Source organism: Microtus oregoni, unplaced genomic scaffold (assembly GCF_018167655.1).
Source record: "Microtus oregoni isolate MIOR12 unplaced genomic scaffold, Mior012 000031F_ref0000149, whole genome shotgun sequence".
NCBI classification, from domain to species: domain Eukaryota; kingdom Metazoa; phylum Chordata; class Mammalia; order Rodentia; family Cricetidae; genus Microtus; species Microtus oregoni.
In genome coordinates, this window is record NW_024543090.1 from 19,751,781 (window position 1) to 19,773,345 (window position 21,565).

The following is a 21,565-nucleotide window of genomic DNA, read 5'->3' on the forward strand; positions in this document are numbered from 1 at the left end:
GGGTTTCTATTGCTTTGATAAAACACCATGACCAAAAGCCGCTTAGGGAAGAGAGGGTTCATTTCATCTTACACTTCCACATCACAGTCTATCATGAAAGGAAGTCAGGGCAGGAACCTGGAGGCAGGAGCTGATGTGGAGGCCATGGAAGAGTGCTGCTTACTGGCCTACCCCCAGTGACTTGCTCAGCCTGCTTCTTTATTGCACCCAGGACCACCAGCCCGTGGGAGCATTACCCACGGTGGGCTGGGCCCTCCCACGTCAATCATCAATCAAGAAAATGACCCCTATACTTGTCTGTAGGACAGTCTGCAAGCATTTCCTCAAATGTTAGTTCTTCTTCCCAGATGGCTGTAACTTGTGTCCGTTGACACAAAAGCTAGCCAGTGCGGATGGCAAGCCTTTTTACCCACTAAACTGAATCTCTAGCCCCTAAACTACATCTTAAAAAAAATCACAGATAGCCAATAACCTACACAGATTACAAATGGGCATAATAAAATAGCTATGTTTTCAATGACAACAAAAAAGAATTTTCCTGAGACTTCAGAAAGGCCACAGTGACTAGATTCCACTGCCACTGAAGGACTCATGACCGTGTCAGAGGTGAGTGCTCTCGGGGTACCCCTGGGTGTCACTTAAAGGCTAGGGTAGAGTTTTAAAGAAGTGCATCAGCAGGCTGTTTTCATCACTGTGCTGATGGAGATTGCTGGGCAGCAGTCTTCTGGAGCTGCTGTTGTAGATGCAGTCGTTCTGACCTCTCTTTTAAGTGGGTTTACTATTAGTGATTACCCCAACACCACTGAATTGTATACCTTAAAACAATGTGTGGGTAAAGCTTCTTTAAAAACTAAAAGAATAGAGTAGTTGTCCCTTCTTGACACCAGTCTTTACAACTTTCTTCTTTCAGGTCCCTTTTGCAAGATATGTGGCAAGAAATAACATACTGAATTTAAAACGGTAAGTCACATGACCCCAGCACGGAGTAAACATGGGAAAGAAATCAGGGAAGAGTGGGGTTTTTTCATTCTGAAACTGAAAGAATTCTGGGGTTGAAGTATTGAGCAGCACGTGTCGGGGAGCCCAGCCCCAGGGCCCCTTTATCCTCAGATGACTAGAATGTCACCAGATATCTTATCTTCAGAAGAAATGAAGCAGTTGGGTCACCTAACAGGCCTGCCACCTATTCTGCACTTTCTGTGTGTCCCCGGGCAACATAACTAACAATGTTTTCAAATGGTTGCTTGGGGAAAAAGAATCTGGCTGTTCTTGATCTCAGATGGCCCCTTTAAGGTTTAATTGGAAGGACAGATGGCCAGTGGCCTTGGGAAGCTCCTTGTGCAGGTAACGGAACAGATGCCGCAAGAGCACCCAGCGCTGAGACGCGGGCGCTTGGCAGCAGGGACGGTTCTGTGCCCGCTCTGATACTGCGGGGGTCAAACTCTGGGATCTTCATTAGTCTGAGCGGCATTGCTGTCGGTGAGGCCGACACCTCTTCCCAGCTTCTTTCGTCAAGTGAAACCACAGCTCCCTGAGTGCTGTAAATTCGCAGTTACCTAAGTCAGCCAGGAAGTGTGGGTGGTTCTGTGTTGAAGGCCATCACTTAAGGGAAAATTGGTGTAACTTTTCTCTTTCAGACAAAAAACAGTAACAACAAAACCGTGTAACAGTGCAGGGAGCCTGGGCTGTAGACTGGGAGGCAAAGCTGGTCTGGTTCAAATCTGGCTTTGAACCACCGGGTACAACATGGATTTTTTTTTTTCCATCTTCAGTTTGATTTCTCACACTCAGCACTTCCTCGTACATATGTTTTTCCAGTAACTAGCAACCTGAGAAAGCCTGTTTCTTCCTCCAGGTATTGCATAGAGCGAGTGTTCAGACCTCGCAAGTTAGACCGGTTTCATCCCAAAGAGCTCTTGGAATGTGCCTTTGATATCGTCACGTCTACCACCAACAGCTCTCTGCCCACTGCCGAGACCATCTACACCATCTATGAAGTCATCCAGGAGTTTCCCGCCCTTCAGGTCCCTTCTGCGTTTTAATGTGTTGAATGGCGTTTAATGTGTTGAATGGCGCCTCTCGCCTTTGTCCTTAAGTGTGGTGGGAATCCACAGCCGCTGCGCCTCTTGCTTGGTGCTGGAGCAGATCACAGCTTCCCTGAAGCCCATGGCGAAGGGTTTGAGGATGATGCTTCGAGCTTCATCTTAGACTCTCACCTCTACCCTGATTTGTTGGGGGTAGGGTGAATGTTGTTTCTCTACCTATTCTTGAAAAACTCAAGAATGAAGCTAAGCTTCCCATGACGCTCCCTCTGTTCAGAACCCTCAGTGTTCCTCCTCCATCTTGTCTGTTAACTCCCAGCACCTGTGTCTCTTCAGCAGTTCTCTTCCCTCAGTGATGGAGACTGCTTGCCTGCTCTCCACAGTCCCTGCCATCCCCCACTGTTGGCCACCGAAGTCCATGTGTCAGAAGGTCTTCATCCGGCCATGGTTTGAACCCTTCTTCCTAGGAAGCCCCTCAGGGTTGGCTGGCTGGTCACCTTTTAGTCTCAACCCTCACAGCTCTTGACATGGGGCATCCATGTGCTTGCTTGATTTTTTTTTTTTTCCTCCAAGCACAGCCTGCTCGTTCAAGGTAGAGCCCCTGGGCCACCTCTTCGGTTGTCCCAGCATACTGTAAGAACTCATTTCGACCACTGTGGCCGAGAGTAACGATAACCTTAACCACCCTCTGCTTGCAAGTCAGTTACCACTGAACTGATCCTTGCTGGCAGTCTGTATGAGCTCTTTTGGGCTCTTTAATGTAGTTGAAGATCAGCCAGTGTATTTTTGTGCATATTATAAAAGTGTTACAGCCTTCCACTATAACACTGTGGAGATAATAGTTATGAAAATTAACCTGGAGAGAAGATGCTGCACTTTAGCCCTTCTGTGGGATTAGGATAATAAATTAATTACTGGATTTCAGATTTGGCCCACATTCCTATTTGCTTTTATAATGAAATAATCGCATTTTTCTCTATATCCTAGGAAAGAAATTACAGCATTTACTTGAACCACACAATGTTACTGAAGGCAATACTGCTGCACTGCGGGATTCCAGAGGATAAACTGAGTCAGGTCTACGTCATCCTGTACGATGCTGTGGTAAGCACTAGCTCTGATGACAATACTACCCGGTTATCCTCTGACTCCCGCAACCCTAAAACTACACTGAGAACTTCACCTCCTCTTTGCATTGCTCTGATGCAGCAGAACCAGTTGTGGCCACGGTCTATTTTATTTCTAATCTTGTGTCTATGGGGGAGGTGACAGTGTGGACAGTCTGTGGTTAATGCAGAATGAATGGTGACATTCATTCTTGTTACTTTTTGATACAAGAAAGCCTTGGCCAGCGTTTCACTCATCTGGCAGACTGACTTCAAGAGCCTAGCTTTGCTGTCTGTTTTCTGGAGACTGTTTCTTCCTCCCAAGTGCCACTGCTGTTTGGCAGTGCTGGGTGCAGCGGAATGCAGCTGGGCACTGACAGAGGCCCCGGAGCTGAGCTGGGGAGGGAGGCTCGTAGTTCATTCTTTTTCTTTTGAGGTTTTTCTGTTTTGTTTTGTTGCTTTTTAAGACAGGGTCTCACTATGTAGCGCAGACTGAGCTTGGGTTCACAGAACCTGCCTCTGTCCCCCAGGAACGAGGTCTCTTTCATTGTCCCCTTTTGTTCTCTCTCAGACCGAGAAGCTGACAAGGAGAGAGGTGGAAGCTAAATTCTGTAACCTGTCATTGTCCTCCAACAGCGTGAGTACCTTCTGCTGCTGTGACCGCCACCGTCTCTGCCATGTTATGATGTCAGAAAATGTCACCAAATTTCTGTGGCAGTGAAGTAGCGAGTATTTCATATCTGCTGCTCACAGATGCAGCTCCCCCCACCCAGTGTTGGTGCCATGGCAACCGCTGAGATTAGAAGAGAGAAATGAACACTGTGATCAAAGTGCCCTCTGTGTGTGCCCTCCACGTGCTGACTGTCCCTCCCTTTCTTATCACCAGGCCCCTTCTTTCATCGCCCTTGGACAGCCTGTGCTTGGCACAGCCTCCTGCTGAGCAGGCCCAGCACCAAGCTGCCCGCTTCTGAAACAGGTCGTGTAGAACTAGGGCACAGATTTCTGTAAATCCTTCTAGATACTCCTGTGCTCACCCCAGGTCCTCTACTCTTCAGAGCTGAACTGGAGCTCTTACTTTTCTGGAAAATTAACTCCTACCTCTAAAACCCTCTGTTTGATCCAGCGAGCAATGGGTGACTCTTGAATGGTAAGCAGGTCAGCTGTATCTCTGCCAATGTCCAGTAATCCATTCGGGCACAGGTAAATTCACGTTTACCTGAGTGGCCGGACCCTGGGCGAAAACAGACCCCATTGTGTATTTTCCTCCATGTTAATATAAGAAAAGGGTGGTTTTAATTTTCTTTTGCAGTGTTAAACACTCAACCTAGGGTCCCACACATGCTAGGCAATCACACTCTTCCACTAAACTGCAGCCTGGCCCCAAGGAAAGACTTTCCCAGAAGCAACTGCAGGCGGCGGTGCACACCTTTAACCCCAGCACGCCGGTGCAGAGGCACTAGTTAGAGGCCAACGTGGTCTGCAGAGCAAGTTCCGGGACAGCCAGAGGGACATAGAAAAACCTTGTCTTTTTTTGTTTGTTTGTTTGTTTTGTTTTGTTTTTGTTTTGTTTTTCGAGACAGAGTTTCTCTGTGGCTTTGGAACCTGTCCTGGAACTAGCTCTGTAGACCAGGCTGGTCTCGAACTCACAGAGATCCGCCTGCCTCTGCCTCCCGAGTGCTGGGATTAAAGGCGTGCGCCACCATCGCCCGGCTTTTTTTGTTTTTTGTTTTTTTTTTTTTAACCCTGTCTTAAGAAATAAAAATAAGTTAAAAATAAGAAATAAAAAACTTTCCCAGAAGCTTTACAACCCTTCGTCTGAAACTTCATGACATGATCTTATGGTGACAGCAAAATTCACAGACTCTGTAGGCTAAAATATGATTGCAGATAAGCCAAGTAGAGCCACAGACACCTACTGTATGGCTGGCACGTGCCTGAACATAGAGGAATGAGGGGGGTCTTCACAATATGGATCTACCCTCGTCTCTTTGAAACAACTTTTACAGGGCACCCACAGGTGATGGTCGACAGAAACGGCCCCCCTTCATTTAGGGGAGGTGCACTTGTTCGCTTTCTCTTACCAAGGTGAACACCAAAGACCAAAAAAGATCTTGAGGAGGAAAGGGCTTATTTGGCTTACACTTCCATGAAGTCAGGATGGGTGAAGCAAAGAACCCTGCTTACTGGCTAGCACCCCGTGACTTGCTCAGCAGCCTGATAGAGGCAATTCCTTGACTGAGGGTCCCTCTTCCCAGGTGACTCTAGTTTATATCAATATGACAAAACTAACCAGAATAGAAAGTAAATGAGATGCTGAGGACGCAGAGCTTAGAGATGAGCATGTTAAGCCTTCACTGTTTACTATTGGAGGAGACATTAGTGACCTAATGGCCTAAGGTTCAGCATGAAGAACATGTTTACACATTTCCTACACATGCGCACAGCCAGCTCCTATGTGCAGACATGGTCCCAAGAGTAGACAATACCCAGGAATCTGGGTAAAACCATCCAGATCAGTGACTCCTTTTCCAAAAGGTTCTTTGAGCTAACGCCACATTTGAAAATGTCTCACAGATGTCAAACACTGTTGCTAAAATGTCAAGTTTTCTTTGATGATGCTGAGCAAGAAATGTATTTGACTAGTTTTAGAAGGAAAAAAAAATGGGATCTAATAATGACATTGAAGACTTTGTTATTTTCAAATGGTGCCCCAGGTGCATCGGAGAGGGGAGCAGCACTGCAGGGCAGGTGCCAGCTTCCTGATCAATCTTAATTCACAGTGACATCCTGAAACCCAAGTGACACTGAGCTCCATCCTGATTCACATGTGTGCAAAGTCTTCTCCACTGCTCCTGGCCGGTTCTGAAGGGGGAGACTTCATTGCTGGCCCCAGGGAGGAAAAATTAAGTCAAAGACATGATTTTGTATTTAATTTTTTTTTATCTTTAACTTAGCAAATTACAAGAGAAACACTCGACCGGGCAAAGTGGCACATACTTTTAATCCCAGCATTGAGAAGGGAGAGTTGCAAGTCAGAGCAGATCTCTGTGAGTGTGAAGCCAGGTCTGCATAAGGAGTTCCAGGGCTATAAAGTGAGACCCTGTCTCAAAAAGGGAAGGAACAAACTCTTTGGGATTTAAAGTGCACATGACTTATGCTTAACTGACTGCACTAAGCAAGTCAGCGTTCAGCTCCTGGGTTTGGCGTACCAATTTATAGGTGGTCTTATTTCCAGCTTGGCTCCTGGTTGCTTTCTCTCCAGCCCTATGTCCATGGGTACTCCCTCTTCGTTCTGCTGTGTGCTGGGCACTCTGGTTGGCCACAACCCACCATTCCCAGCACTGAACTTCTCAGGATCAGACAATGTCAGAAATCATGTACATCCAGCATCCACTATGAGCTGAAGGGACAAAGGCTGGGGAGGGGGTTGCAGGAGGGGGCAGCTCCAGGCTTCCAGTTAAGATGATTCCAGCAAAGGGAGCAGAGAGAATTTCTACTGTAAATATCTGTACAAGTCTGGCCTGCCCACCCGTCTGTGCCCCTGTGGTGATGGAAATGAGGAGGAGGAAGGAAAGGGGAACAAGGCTACCATAGAGGAAGATGCACGAGAGGCCCCCTGGCCCGTGCTCACCACTGGATGAGCGGGCTGTGTGCCTCACTTTTCTCTTTGCTGCTTCAAACTGGACTCTGGGGGAAAAGGATAATCTTCAGGATTGTAGCGAAGTCTGGGATTACCTGACCCTAAAGTCCCCGCTCTTGGGGCTGTGCAGGCTCCATGTATCCCCAGCTGGTGGAAGCACTATGCACACTGTCCCCTTCTGCAGAGCGGCAGCTGACTGGGCCTCTTTGCTTTCCAGCTGTGTCGACTCTACAAGTTCATCGAGCAGAAGGGGGATTTGCAAGACCTAACGCCAACAATAAACTCACTAATAAAACAGAAAACAGGTGTTGCCCAGCTGGTGAAGTATGGCTTGAAAGATCTGGAGGAAGTTGTCGGGCTGCTGAAGAAACTGGGCGTGAAGTTGCAGGTTTGACAGCTGTTCCTTGCCTGCAGTGCGGGCCTGCAGTACTCATAGTGGCTCCAGGGGGGGTGGGTTTTATTTTTTATTGCCCTAATGCTAGTGTTGTATTTTTCCGTAAAAACTCAGCTTGGGATTTCTTTGCAAGAGTCGCTGTTTCTGTCACACACCCACGCTGTGGTGTGTACCTCAGGGAGGGGGCTGTTGTCAGAGAGTTTAGTGGGCGCTAGTAAACAGCTCCTGCCGAATCTTTCCAAAGGTTTTCGTTCATGCAGAATAATTGAAACAGTTGTTGTCCACATTCCACAACTGACGCTTTGACCTGTGTTGTTGCCCTTCCCTCCACAGGTCTCCATCAACCTAGGCTTGGTTTACAAGGTGCAGCAGCACACTGGCATCATCTTCCAGTTCCTGGCTTTCAGCAGACGCAGGCAGAGGGTCGTGCCTGAGATCCTGGCAGCTGGCGGCAGATATGACCTGCTGGTGAGCGCGTGCCCTCTATGCGTTGACTAGCCCTGGCTCACTTGGTGAGCGCGTGCCCTCTCTGTGTTGACTAGCCCTGGCTCACTTCCAGCCCTTTTTCAGCTATTTTGGATTCTTTTCACTATGATGCAAAAAGGTAGACCAGTAAATCCTATGAAATCCCTCTTAGCATTTGTCTAAGAAACTGAATGCACCATGGAGCTAAGTATGGCAATGCACTCATAGAATCCCAGCACTTGAGTGTCAGAGGCAGGAGGATTGCTGCAAATTCAAGACCAACCTGAGCTACATAACAAGTTCCAGGCCAGACAGAGATAAAAACAAAGCAGACAGCGACAGCTCTTAGGACATGACACAGGAGGGGCGGGAGGGGTGGGAGGAGCGGGAAGAGCGGGAGCTCAAAGCCGGACTCAGCTACACATCAAGCTCAAGCTACCATGGACTGACTACATGAAACTCTGTCTTTAAAAAACAAAAACTATATGAAGAAGGGAGGCAAAGGGGAGAGTGGGAGGAAACAGGGAGTGGGGAGAATGGTCAAAGTGTAATATATAGTTGTATGGAATGTTCTTGGAAAATACTGTACTAGGTACGATGAATATATGCCAATAAAAAACCGACAGGGGCCGGGCGGTGGCACACCTTTAATCCCAGCACTCGGGGAAGCAGAGGCAGGCAGATCTCTGTGAGTTCAAGGTCAGCCTGGTTCCGGGACAGGCACCAAAGCTACAGAGAAACCCTGTCTCGGGGAAAAAAAAAAAAAAAAAACCCGACAGGGCAGTAAGATGGGTAGAGGTGCTTGCTATGGTAGCCTGGTGACCTGAGTTCTACCCTTAGAGTTGGAAGGAGAGATCTGACTCCACAGAGTTGTCCTCTGGCCTCCACACATACACAACTACAAAATAATAGTAATAATAAATAATCTGAGGCTTATTGGAAATTGCAAAGATTTTATGAATAGGTCTCTGGGACCCTTTACACATTTCCTTCCCGACCCATCTCACTGAGCACAGACTGTAGACTGTCATGGGCACGCTGAGTACTCTGCGCTGTTTCATCGTGTAGACCTCCAGAGCCCCTGCCACAGTCAAGACATTACACACTCATTTGATGCTGTATGATGGTCAGGGTTCTCAGTGTGCTCAGAAACAGTAGAGAGATACACATTTACTCTTCACAACCCAGAACCTACCATGTGTGATGTTAAATTACCCAGGGATGTTAACTAATAAATAGATTGGGAACTGGGTGATACTAGCCCATGCCTTTAATCCCAGTGCTCGGGAGGCAGAGGCAGGTGGATCTCTGTGTTTGAAGCCAGCCTGGTCTACAGAGCAAGTTCCAGAACAGCCAGGGCTACACAGAAAAGAAAGAGCAGGGGGCAGGGGCACGGTTAATTCTACCAAGTTTTATTTAGCCTATTATATCCCAAGTACTACTTCAACAAGCACTGAAACTTGTAAAGCTTGGTTTTAATCATTCTGAGTCTGCAGCAAGCATGTGCTTTACCCACACAGTGCGTGTCAGCTTGGGGATTTCTGATACTTGGTAGTCACGTGTAGCTAGCGGCTAGCACAGTGAGCCATTTAGATCTAGACAAAACACTCAATATTTTCCTAAATTTGAATGCGTGCTCAATTCTCTGACACACACACACCATTTTTTTTTGTTGTTGTTGGACTCTTTAATTACTGACACAAAACTTGGTTTTATTTACGGGGGGGGGGGAGTTGTTGGGTTTTTTTGTTTTGTTTGTGGGAGCTCTTTTGTTTGTTTGTTTTTATACATTGTCTCATGCAGCCCAGGCTGGCCTCAGACTCTCTCATACCCAAGGTTGGCCTTGAACCCTTGATCCTCCTCCTGCCTCTGCCCCCAAGTGCTGAGATTATAGGCATGCACCATCATGCTAGGCATTTGAGAGCTTGCTTTTCCTTTACTATTGCTTTCCCCACACCATATTTCCCTATTCCATAACCAGCCCTCTGGTCTCTCCACAGATCCCCAAGTTCAGAGGCCCACAGGCTCTGGGGCCAGTCCCTACTGCTGTGGGTGTCAGCATAGCCATAGACAAGATTTTCACTGCTGTCCTCAACATGGAAGAGCCTGTAAGTCCTGCTGCTTCCCAGCATGCTCTGAGACATCGCCACTGCTCAGCACCACTACTGAACTTGGGAGCTCAGCCTCCCCAATTACACTCTCACTCACCAAGTGAGTTCTATCACAGCCGCAGACACGAGCTAGACATGGTTCCCTTCCCTTGTGACTCTAGCCACCCACGTGGTGGCAATGGCAGACCCCACAGGCCGAGAGCTTGGTCCCCAAATCTGCCCCTCCACTTCCAATGCCAGATGAAAGTCCCATTTGTTTTGTCTGCACCTGACTCACTGTGGCTCAGTGTCCCATCACCTCCTCCTTGGGTTCAGCCATTGCTTAGAGCAGGTGACAGAACTCAGGGGAACACTTTGACCCGGTTAATATAAAGGAGATGAGGAGATAAAATAGTCCAGCTTCCTAACACACTTTTGTCAATGCACTTGATCAAAAACCCAGCTATAGTCTATAAAGCTAAAAAATGCCTTTCCCCATTTCAGGCAAGATCCATTTTCCCAGAGAGGGGTAGAAATGTACCTTCCTAGTGGTGAAGGACAGCCAAAATGATGTCTGTGTTAAAAGACAGACATAAGTTCTTTTAACTGTGTCTTGTTTCCACAATGTCATCTTAAACCAAAGCCATCTGCACTGTGTGGCTCTTCACAATTTGAGGGTGCTGCTCTCACCCCCACAGCTGCAGTGTTCCCCTGGTGTAACTGCTGCTTCTTACCAGGTTACAGTAAGCTCCTGTGACCTCCTGGTTGTCAGCGTTGGCCAGATGTCCATGTCCAGGGCCATCAACCTAACCCAGAAACTCTGGACAGCGGGAATCACTGCGGAGATCATGTATGACTGGTCACAGGTAAGGGACAGAAGCTATGAATGGAGTGTAAATGTTACAGGATGAGGATAAATCAACCCCTCACAGGCACGTCACCCCACGGCCACCTGGAACCATAGGGCCAGCCAAATCCAGAGTCTATTTATAACACTGAGAAATTTGTTGTTGCTTCTTACTTGTAGCTCAGTGGTGAGGTTCTCAAGGGTGAGCTTTGTAGATGATACTGGTACTGTCTTGGGGTCTCCATTGGTTGAGCACAACAGGAAGCAGGAGGGAAAATCTCAGACACAGCAAGGCACATAAAGAGACCCTCAACTGTGCAGAGGCGGGTCTTGGAGCCTCAAGTCCAGGCTCCTTGAGAGCTGGGAGTTTGAAGGGTCTTTGAGCAGTCTTTGTCCCTTTATTTAGGGTTGGTCAGTTTAAACAAAGACAGGGAAGCTGATAGGCCCAAAACTTTGAATAACTGTGTCCTGATCTAGCCTTGGACTTGTTAGTGCAGTCTGCTGACAGCAGGGCCATGCTGTTAGGTCTTAGTCTCAGATCATGAGAGTAAGAAAGAAGCTGGGCGTTTGCTGTCTTTATTATCTTTTGTGTTCCCTGTTTGTGTTGCCTCTCGGGAGTCTAACTCCACTGTCATATAGCAATGTCAGAAGGTTAAACATAGAGGGTGGAGAGAGCCCTCAGTGGTTAGCAGCCCTTGCTGCTCTTCCAGAAGACCCAAGTTCTGTTCCCAGCACCCATGTCAAGTGGTTTACATCAGCAACTAACTCCAGCTCCAGGGATCCAACCCCTTCTAGCCTCTGCAGGTACCTATACACATGTAGACATGCACACACAGAGACATACACATAAATTAAATACATTACATTCAAAAAGGAAAAAAACTGGACGTGCCTGCCAGAGTGTACACCCAGAGACTATCAGTTAACTTTCTCCATTAACTTCTGATTGTTCCTATAACAGATGACCACAAACCCAGGGGCTTAGTGATTTTGTTTGCTTAATTCCTGGAAGTTGGAAGCCCGGATTAATATTGGCAGGACCCTAGGGATGGATCTGTTCCTTGCCTCTTCCTCCCTTTTAAACTCAGCCGTGTGGCGGCTTCTTCCCTGAGGCTCCTGTCCTTACCTCTGCCAGTCTCAGCCCGAGATGGCCCAGGGCAATCATTGGCAGGTTCCAGGGACTAGGATGTGGACATCCACATGGGGCCATGGCGAGGGCAGGCGCTCTACTCTGGGCTTGGTGTGTCTGAGTCTGCAGACCTCCTCCTGCTATGGGTGTGGAGGTGAGGAAAGTAGCACCATGGACACCAGCCTGCCCTTCAGAATTGGGGGTGGGAGCTTCAGATACCCGGTGTCTGCACTGTCACAGACAGATGATGGAGGGAGGGGTCCTTCTAGATTAGCCACACTAATGGTACCCCAGGACTCTGCAATGACCAGGAACACAGACGGGCTAAGTCTCTGGCAGTCTTCTGCAGCTGCTCTGTGTGTGTTCATATAAAAGCTGCTGTCAGAAGGCTAAGCATCAGTTTTTAATCATGTGATAGAAAAAGCATCAGTTGTTTGTTTCATGTTAGAAAAGTATTCTGTTGCTTTATTTCTGTTTTGTGAGACAGGTTCTTAGGGGATTGTTTTAGCCTCCTGAGTGCTGAGGTTACAGGCAAGAACCATAATACCCAGCTTAATTCTGCTTTCTGCCTTCTACGGTTTCCTGACTCCTCTACTTTCCTAAAAGACTGTCTGTGTTACAGTTCTTGGCACCTTCTGTTAAGACTTGAAGCCACTGAAAATCTCTTCCTGTCACGACTACCTTACTTGTTTGCTGTCCTTCAAAACAATCATGAAAGTAGGGAAAGCACAAGAGAGTTCCTTCCTGGAATTCTGTGCTCCTCTTCCTCAGCATTCCTATCCCCTGAAGTCAGCATATTTAGTAATTCACTTTGGGAATACAACTGGAAGCAGTATTTTCTTTGTCTGTAATGACCTGAAGGGGCTCCAGGCACACTGTGTTCATCTGTCTTGCTGTTTGTTTCAGTCCCAAGAAGAGTTACAGGAGTACTGCAGACATCATGAAATCACCTATGTGGCCCTGGTCTCTGATAAAGAAGGAAGCCATGTTAAGGTAAAGATAGTAGGAGGGCTGGAGATGTGTCTCAGGGGCCAAATATTTGCCTTGCCTAGGTGAGACCCTTGATTCAATCCCAGGAAAACTATACTCCCACGCATTTGTGAGACTGCTGGGAAATCAGGTAGCCTTTCCCTCAGAGTATGTTGCCTTGGCGTGCCTGTGTGTGCTTCGGCATGCTCTCCCTCCTTTCTGGCTCTGAACTCTCACTAGCATGACTGGTCGTCTTCCTGAAAAAAGTAAATAATATCAGACCTTTTTTTTTTTAACTTATTATTTTGCATGTATGGGTGTTTTGCCTCCATCTATGTGTGCAGTGCCCATGGAGGTCAGAAGAGGGCGTCAGATCCCCTAGAACTGGAGTTACAGATGGTAATGAGCGGTCACAGGGAAATCAAACCCAGGCCCTCTGCAAAAAACAGCCAGTGTACTGAGCCACTGAGCCAGCTCTTTTCTTAGGAGAGCTGAGCCTGTCACCAGCGTGTCTTCTGGATTCGTCCTAAACAATCTTACTTTGATGTACCTAACTAAAAGTGTCCATAAACCTACCACCTCATGACTCCTTTTAAATATTATTTTTAAAGGTAAAAAAAATTGACCTTTATCCCTCGTTCTCTTGCAAAGTTGTCAAGTTTTGATAGCAGAGTCTTATAAATGAGTTGGACTTGTGTTTCCTGTAGGAGTTTGTATGCAACTATAATTAGAATTGCACCACAGATATGTGGTATGGTCATTACAAAACCACACAAGCCAGGCTGGAGAGGCGGCTCAGTGGTAAGAACACCCTTCCAGAGGTCCTGGGTTTGATTCCCAGCACCCACATCAGGACTCAACCACTCCGGCTCCAGCAGGATCCAACACCTCCAGCCTATACAGGCAATCTGCACTCATGTGCACATACCTGCACACACACAAACAATATATACATACTTAAAAAATGAAACAAGTAAACAAAGCCCACACTGGTCTACATATATAGCAGTTGAGCTGCCTCTTCCATCATAGTTTCACTGTGACCATCTCAGGTAGTCCCTGTTTTTTGTTGTTTCTCCACTCTCTCTTAGCTCTGGGGAGAGCCCTCTTTGGTTCCTGATACTAGTAATTTGCATTTTCCGTCTTTCATTTTAACATAGCATATTTAATTTCACACATCATTTTATTATTAAACTAACATACAAATGCTGGGTTCCAAGTGGCATTTTCATACATACCTGCCATTGCACTTGGTTTTCTTCTTATCCCTTCCACCCGGCCCCTCCTACCGGCCTACCCTCTTCTTTCTGGCCCCCTTCCTTCCTTTTGGTTTCATGTCATTTGGATTTCATTACCTTTTCCACACCCCCTAAGATCTGCCTTTCTTTGTGATTCCGTCTATTGTGAGCCTGAGTGTACACACACACACACACACGCACTCCCCTAGATTGCACATAAAAGAACACACACAGTGTTTGTATCTGGCTCATTTTGTTTAACATCATAGTTGCCAGTTGCATCCATCTTCTTGCAAATGCCATGATTTTATTTCCATTACAGCTGAAAAATGTGTTTGTGTGTTATGTACCACGTTATCTTTATCCATTCATCTACTGATAATGAAATGGAATCTCTGCTGGACAGTAATAAACATGGTTGTGCAAATATAACTTGATGGGGAACATTGACTTTTTTGCATGACTATGAGCTAGGAAATGCTTATCAGCATCCGGCAGAGAACATTCTCAACCTAGAAGGTGGTAGCAGGTAGGTGGTGGGGTTTCTGGACACACAAATAGGCAGGCTATAGGTGTGTGCTGAAGGGCCTTTTATTCAGAGGGCATAGCAAAGGTCACAGAGTGTTAGTAGTAGGCTGTCTCAAAGACAGGGACACATCTTTAGAAATGCTCTGATTTTGGCTGAGCAGTGGTGGCGCACACCTTAATCCCAGCACTTGGGAGGCAGAGTCAGGCAGATCTCTGAGTTCAAAGCCAGCCCGGTCTACAGAGAGAGCTCTAGGACAGCCAGGACTGTTACACAGAGAACCCATCTTGGGGAAAAAAAGCAAAAAAAAAAAAAAAAAGAAGAGGAGAAGGAGGAGGAGAAGAAGGAGGAGAAGGAGAAGAAGGAGGAGGAGAAGGAGGAAGAGGAAGAAGAAGAAGACGACGACAACGACGACATTCTGATTCTATCCAATGTGTGACTTTTCCCACTGAGTTGTACAGAAGTACCCGAGAGGACAAATAAACTATTTTATCCAAGTCCAGCTTGGGGAAGCAATGAGTTTGAGATTACTTACAAAAGTGTGGGTGACTCAAAGGCAGCTGCAGCAGTGACAGCTCCTGACAGCTGCTTCTCCGCAGTCCCCGCCCCAGTCCACCATCTACACACGCGCAGCTGGGACAGGGTACATGCGGGTGGGGTGAGAGGTGGACACCTAGAGGGAAACTCTCTCGCCCTTCTGTGGGCCCCATCCTGAGCATCTGGAGTAGACAGCTGCCGCTCTGACTCGCCCAAGGACAAGTGCCACTGTACCCCAACAGTCTATTTTGGATGAAGGCTACTTATTTCAGCAGGCGAGAATGGTCATAGCTAAATCAAGGAGTTTGGATGAGATGTAGTAGCCAGTAGTAAGCCAGTAGAAGTCTGGATAAAGGGAACATCAGAATTAAATTTGAAAAATGTTTATTTGCCAGGATGTTATTGGGAGAGTGGGGGAATTGAAAACAATGGGACAGTTGCATCAGGCTAGCCCAGGCCACAGCTGGGCGCTGGCCAGAAGTTAGTGTGAAAGGGCAGGCACTGTGAACATGGGACGGGAGGGTCTGGTTTATAAAGGGAGGCAGAGCTGACATCTGAGACACCTCGGTGATTGACGGGATGTTTAAGAGAATAATGTGGGAATATGGGAACTCCCCATCATGGCCATTTCTTGTTTTAATTCTGTTGTCTCGTAACTATTCCTGAACAAACCACTGTATCTCAGCAACAACACTTTCAACATTTGGAGCCATGTGGTTCATCCCTGCTTCATCTCTGACCTTGACCTTGTCAGGTCTATATCAGGATGCTGGAACACACACAGCTGTGGTATAAAAGCATCTCCAGAGCCGTCAGTCAAGCCTGGGTTCCTTCTCCAGGACTCACATGGTAGAGGGGACTCCACTCCTGCAAGTTCTTCCCTGACTGCCACACACACATCATGGATGCACCCATAGGCATACACATAAACACACAAAATATATAAAATAACATTTTTAAAGTGCTACTTTAAAAAAAAATCATTGCTAAGTGTTCTCCAGGGAGCAGAATCACCCCCAGTTAAGGACCCGCTGACAACAAGCCCAGTCACCTCCCTAGGGCATGAACTCCCCTTTTGGCATCAGAAACCTCCAAATGATAACTGTTTCGTTCTTTTCAAGGTCAAGTCCTTTGAGAAGGAGAGACAAACAGAGAAGCGTGTGCTGGAATCAGATCTTGTGGATCATGTCCTGCAGAAACTGAGGACCAAAGTCAGTGACGAAAGGAGTATCAGGTAACTTAGAACAAAATCCCAGAAGACTCTGCACAGACTCTGAACAGACCCTACATAAATTTAAAGTTGGTTCTCTGGAGAGACAGATGAATCAGGATTCTGGTGCTTCTGAATAATTCAATTGACATTTTAATTATGTCACTTGACTAAGACTTGTCATATCTTGCTTGCAATATTTGCCTTTCTGTATTATGTTTCTTCTTTTTATAGATGGTAGTATTTATAACATGGTGGCACACACCTTTAATCCCAGCACTTGGGAGGCAGGCAGATCTCTGTGAGCTCAAGGCCACTCTGTCTACAGAGTGAGTGAGTTCCAGGACAGCCAGGACTATACAGAGAAACCCTGTCTCGAAAAACCAAAAAGAAAAAAGAAAAAGAAAGAAAGGAAAAATAAAAGTAATTTAGCTGACAATTTGTACCAAAAGTCAAATTTGGGCAGCCCCATCTATTTTCTGAGAAAGCCCCGTTTGTGCCCTAACACGACAGAGATGAGGAAATGCAAACAGCCGTAGGCATAGAAAATAAATATTTCATAACAACCTGAATTTGAGAGAACTTACTCCATAAAACCATCGTTAATCTCTGCCAAAGCCATGCATCCGTGACCTAATATTATCTAATAGCCCCCCCACTCTCGATATCTCCACTCTGGGGACCAGGCTGCCAGCACATGAACTTTTGAAACACATTTAAATTATATCAAACCATAGCAGTATTTTCACAGTTTTTAAAAATCATTTTAAAAAGTCATCATCTGTCTGCCTTCAATCTGTTTAGTGAGAGACTCTTGGCAGTTTTCATCTATGCAAATCAAAAGATACATTAATAATAGGTTTTGGGGAAAGAGCTCATGTACACATGACTCAATCTCCTATATATTAATTTAGCAAAGTACAGTCATTAAAACTCTAAGTGCTTGGGGGTGAGACATGGCTCAGTGGGTAAGCTTGTTCTTGCAGAGGAACCCGGGTCAAGGCCCAGTACCCACATGGTGACTCACAACTTTCTGTAGCTCCAGCCAGTTCCAGGGTATCCAACACCTTCTTCTGACCACCTGATACATATATGTACATGCAGGCAAAAGGCTCATACATATAAACTAAACACATCTAAGTACATCTAAACAAAATTTTAAAATAAACAAAGAAGAGTGTGGACTTAGTCCATTACATTTCATTAAAATAGCTGCCTATGTGGAGCCAGGATTCAGACCCAGCAGAATGAATCACAATGTTTTCTTAGGTGTTTCTTAACCTCAATCATGTCCTTCCTAATTCTTTTTTTTTTTTTAACTTGCTCATGACCAAAAGGATCACTAAGAGCATTTTCCGTTGTTTTGTTTTTTTCCCTCCAACTAATAACCAAGAGGCCCATATTTTTATATTCAATAGGAAAGGCAGCATGTTGTGAGCGCACCCTTATCTGAGTTGCTTTCTGCCTTATTGATGATTTCCTAATTGTTTGTTTGCTTGTTTTTAGAGAAGCTTCTGATAATCTTGCTGTACAGACTCTGAAGGGCTCGTTTTCTAATGCTTCAGGTATAATTACTAATTGGAACCCAAGTGTAAGAATAATGCTGTGTCGTCTGCACTGAGCACACAGGAACTAAGGCTGGCCTTCCCTTGAAAATACCTTTTAAAGGAACATGACAACAAGGTTGTATTACATGAGCTGTGCCCCAGCATCCTGGATGCACTAACGCGGCCTGGGCTCAGGATACCCTCCAACCCTAGTCTGGCTCACCGCTGCAGCCATACATGTGATTTAACCTTCATTTCCCTGTTTGCCGTACACATGAAATGTGGATGTTTCCTCCATACAAGGGATTGAAGACATGTATCTCAAGCCAGATACGGTGGCACATACCTGTAATCTTAGCGCTCAGGAGACTGAGGCAAAGGGTGCCGTCTGAGGCCACCCTGGTCTATAAATATTTGTATAGAACAAAACCCTGTCTCAAAGAGACGAAAGAAGGCTCAGATGTGCTCTAGCTCCTAGAACCATAACCAGATGTACACTAACGGAGTTCTTTATAGTTGCTGTGTCTAGAAACTGGGCCCAGATAAAGGCTGTATAACATGAAACTTTCTGCCTCAGGTTTGTTTGAAATCCATGGAACAACAGTAGTCCCCACCGTGAGTATTATATCCCCAGAAAAGCTGTCAGCCAGCACCAGGAGGCGGCATGAGATTCAGGTACATCACATCCACCTTTCCTTGGCTTTTTTTTTTTCTTTTTTCACTAGGTTTTATTTTGTGTGTGAGTGTTTTGCCTGCATGTATGTTGTGCACCACGTGTATGCCTCATGCCTTTGTAGGCCAAAAGAGGGCATCAGAGCCCCTGGAAATGGAGCTGCAAATGACTTGAGTGGCTGTGTGGGTGCTGGGAACCGAACCTGGGTCCTCTGGAAGAGTAGCCAGTGTTCTTAACCACTGAGCCATTTCTCCAGCCCTGTGTCCTTGGTTTTCTAACAAGAGTTACAGAGAAGAAAACAACAGGAAGGAAATAAAAGATTTATTTAACCTTTTGCTCTGAAGATGTCAGCAGACCGTCTCTGGTGCCATAATTCAGCCGATTTGTCCACCAAAGATGTTGCCCTAGGCAGCAACTGTCAACAGATGACCCGTGGTAGCTGGAAGTGGCTTGTTTCTCTTCTAAATAAGAGCATTTTAGTGCAGTCACAAGAGTGAGTTTCTCGTTCTGGACATGGTTTCGGTGTCTGCTGTATGCCTGTGCTAAGGCCATGTGTGTAACCTTAGACACATGTTCACTGTGAGTTTAGAGAACAAAGGACAAACAGGAGAGAGGGCAAGTTCAGTGTGTTGCGTGTGAGTGACAGGAGCGTGACACAAACATAAGGGGGAGGATGGGAAGAGCAGTTGTGGGTCTTGTTGCTGTTGTTTTGGGCTTTTGGTTTTGTTTTTTCTTTCCCTTGGTTTTTCGAAATAGGGTTTTTCTGTGTAGCCTTGGCTGTCCTGGACAGGCTGGCCTTAAACTTCCAGAGATTCGCCTGCCTCTGCCTCTCAAGTGCTGGGATTAAAGGCGTGCGCCACCCAGCCAACTCTATTTTCAAAAAAAATAATAATCATTTCAGTTTGAACAGTGGTGTTTTGTGTTCAGAAGTCTCTGAGGTGTTACATTTTTGTTTATATCTCTGCAAAGCTTTAGTGGAAACTAAAGTCCTGGAACTCAACAGAGATCCGCCTGTCTCAGCACAGCCCAGCTATTAAGAGCATTTGTAAACCAGCTGTGGTGGTTTTCTTTACTTGGGAAGATCACAAGTGGAAGGAAGGCCCACGTGGGCAGCATAACAAGTCCCTCTAGCGTGTGTCAAATCTTTGTGTTCTATTGGAATCCTTTCTAACCCTGGCTTTGTTGCCCTGCTGTTTTCTGGAACAGGAAATAGGACAGACAGCTTGGTTTAACGTGCTCTGAACTCCATTTTCTTACTAGGTACAAACCCGACTTCAGACTACCCTTGCCAATTTACATCAGAAAAGCAGTGAAATTGAAATTTTGGCTGTAAGTCACTTTCTTTAACAATTTGAAGCTAGCATCTGTCTGCATTGTCTAGTGTAGCCACAGAATTCAGGTTTTTTGGTTTTTGGGGTTTTTTTTGCTATCACCTGTATCTGGAGTCAGACCTGGCTGTTCCTGATGTGACAGGCAGCCTAGAGCTAGACAGAACTGGGAGGAAAAGAAGGTGGTTGGTGTGTTTTTCCCTTCTCTTCTTTTTTCTGAAGGCCACACTCACATTCAGGCCTTACTAGGCACATGCGGCAGCTTGACCTCTGGGGTGTGGTGGATGTGAAATCTGGAAATCCAGTCTCAAGTCCTTGTTAGTTCACAGCCCATTTAAAGTCGGCTTTAGGGCCAGGAAGATGGCTCTATGGTTAAAGCACTTGCCATGCAAGCATAAGGACGAGAGCTCAGATCCCCAGAACCCACAAAAATGCCTAAGATTACAACTTCAGAAGGCAGAGACGGGACCCCACAGGCCTGGCTCACAGACTGGCACATCAGTCAGCTCTGAATTCCACTGAGGGCTGCCTCAAAGAGGAGGGAACAGCAGCTGACAGTTCCCGTGTCAGCCTGGGCCTGCACACATGCACATCACTGGGGGTGGGGGCTCACAGCATCCAGAGCAACCCTGTTATCACCCACACGATGACAGCACAGCCCTAGTGTGGATGCTGCGTAAAATGATATGTATTTCTGTGTGTCAACAGGTAGACCTGCCCAAAGAAACAGTCTTACAGTTCTTATCACTAGAGGTAAGCCACGGGACCTGTGCTGCACTGTGACTCCTATAGTCCTGTCAGAGGAAAACTGGGAAAAGCTCTTACATTGTCTTAGTAATTGTGTCTGTCTGATAGCATTGGGAATTTAGCTAGTACCGTTAAGCCTTTCTGTTAGTATGTGCTATATGCATTCCTGGGTCAGAATCACACAGCCACCAAGTATCAGCGCCTGGACCTGAGCCTAGAAGACTAGTATAATCTAGGCTCTTACCCATTGTACCATGTGTTTCCCAAGCAAACCTTCCTCCCAGCTAGAGAAGCACAACCACATAGAAGATTCTGTTGTAAAAAACAAAAATTTAGGTCAGTTTGTTTACAGGCCTATATTTCTATACATTTTTTTCCAATTTTTAAAAATTTGAAGTTTTTGGTGGCACACACCTTTAATATCAACACTTGGGAGGCAGAGGCAGGTGGATCTCTGTGAGTTCGAGGCGAGCCTGGTCTACAGAGTAAGTTCCAGAACAGGCTCCAAAGTTGCACAGAGAAACCCTGTCTGGAAAAAACAAAAACCAAAAAAGAGAGAGAGAGGGAAAAAAAGAAAGAAAAATTGAAGTTTCCCATGATTTTTATTTTATTTTTTGAAAACAAGATCTTACCAGGTAGCCTGTCTAGTTTGTTTTCTTTAAAAAAAAAATTATTTATTCACTATCTATACAATATTCTGTCTGTCTGTATGCCCGCACGCCAGAAGAGAGCACCAGACCTCATTACAAATGGTTGTGAGCCGCCATGTGGTTGCTGGGAATTGAACTCAGGACCTTTGGAAGAGCAGGCAATGCTCTTAACCTCTGAGCCATCTCTCCAGCCCCCTAGTTTGTTTTCTATAGCTGTGATAAAACACTGCCCCAAAGCAACTGGGGATGAAACATTTATCACTTCTTTCAGGCTAGCGTCCATTAGTGTGGGAAGCCAAGACAGGAACTCCAGGCCAGGAAGGGCCCACTGAGGAATGCGACTATTGACTATTGGCCGGCTTGCTTTCTTATGTAGCCTAGGCCCACCCGCCCAGGGTGGCACCACCCATAGTGGGCTAGGCCCTCC

The 21,565-nt window shown here is 46.2% G+C and overlaps 1 protein-coding gene across 1 annotated transcript in view; it reads left to right on the forward strand.

Moving 5' to 3' along the window:
• The window catches only part of Eif2ak4 (eukaryotic translation initiation factor 2 alpha kinase 4), an 86,965-nt gene that overhangs the window by 63,093 nt on the left and 2,307 nt on the right, over positions 1-21,565 (forward strand). Inside the window, exons 24-37 of the mRNA XM_041678810.1 lie at positions 911-960; positions 1,856-2,024; positions 3,030-3,146; positions 3,720-3,785; positions 7,006-7,176; positions 7,516-7,650; positions 9,648-9,755; positions 10,475-10,603; positions 12,620-12,706; positions 16,105-16,217; positions 17,700-17,758; positions 18,318-18,415; positions 19,674-19,742; positions 20,450-20,494. Of these exons, the coding sequence (XP_041534744.1) occupies positions 911-960; positions 1,856-2,024; positions 3,030-3,146; positions 3,720-3,785; positions 7,006-7,176; positions 7,516-7,650; positions 9,648-9,755; positions 10,475-10,603; positions 12,620-12,706; positions 16,105-16,217; positions 17,700-17,758; positions 18,318-18,415; positions 19,674-19,742; positions 20,450-20,494 (1,416 nt within the window). The remainder of the gene's footprint in view (positions 1-910; positions 961-1,855; positions 2,025-3,029; positions 3,147-3,719; positions 3,786-7,005; positions 7,177-7,515; positions 7,651-9,647; positions 9,756-10,474; positions 10,604-12,619; positions 12,707-16,104; positions 16,218-17,699; positions 17,759-18,317; positions 18,416-19,673; positions 19,743-20,449; positions 20,495-21,565) is intronic.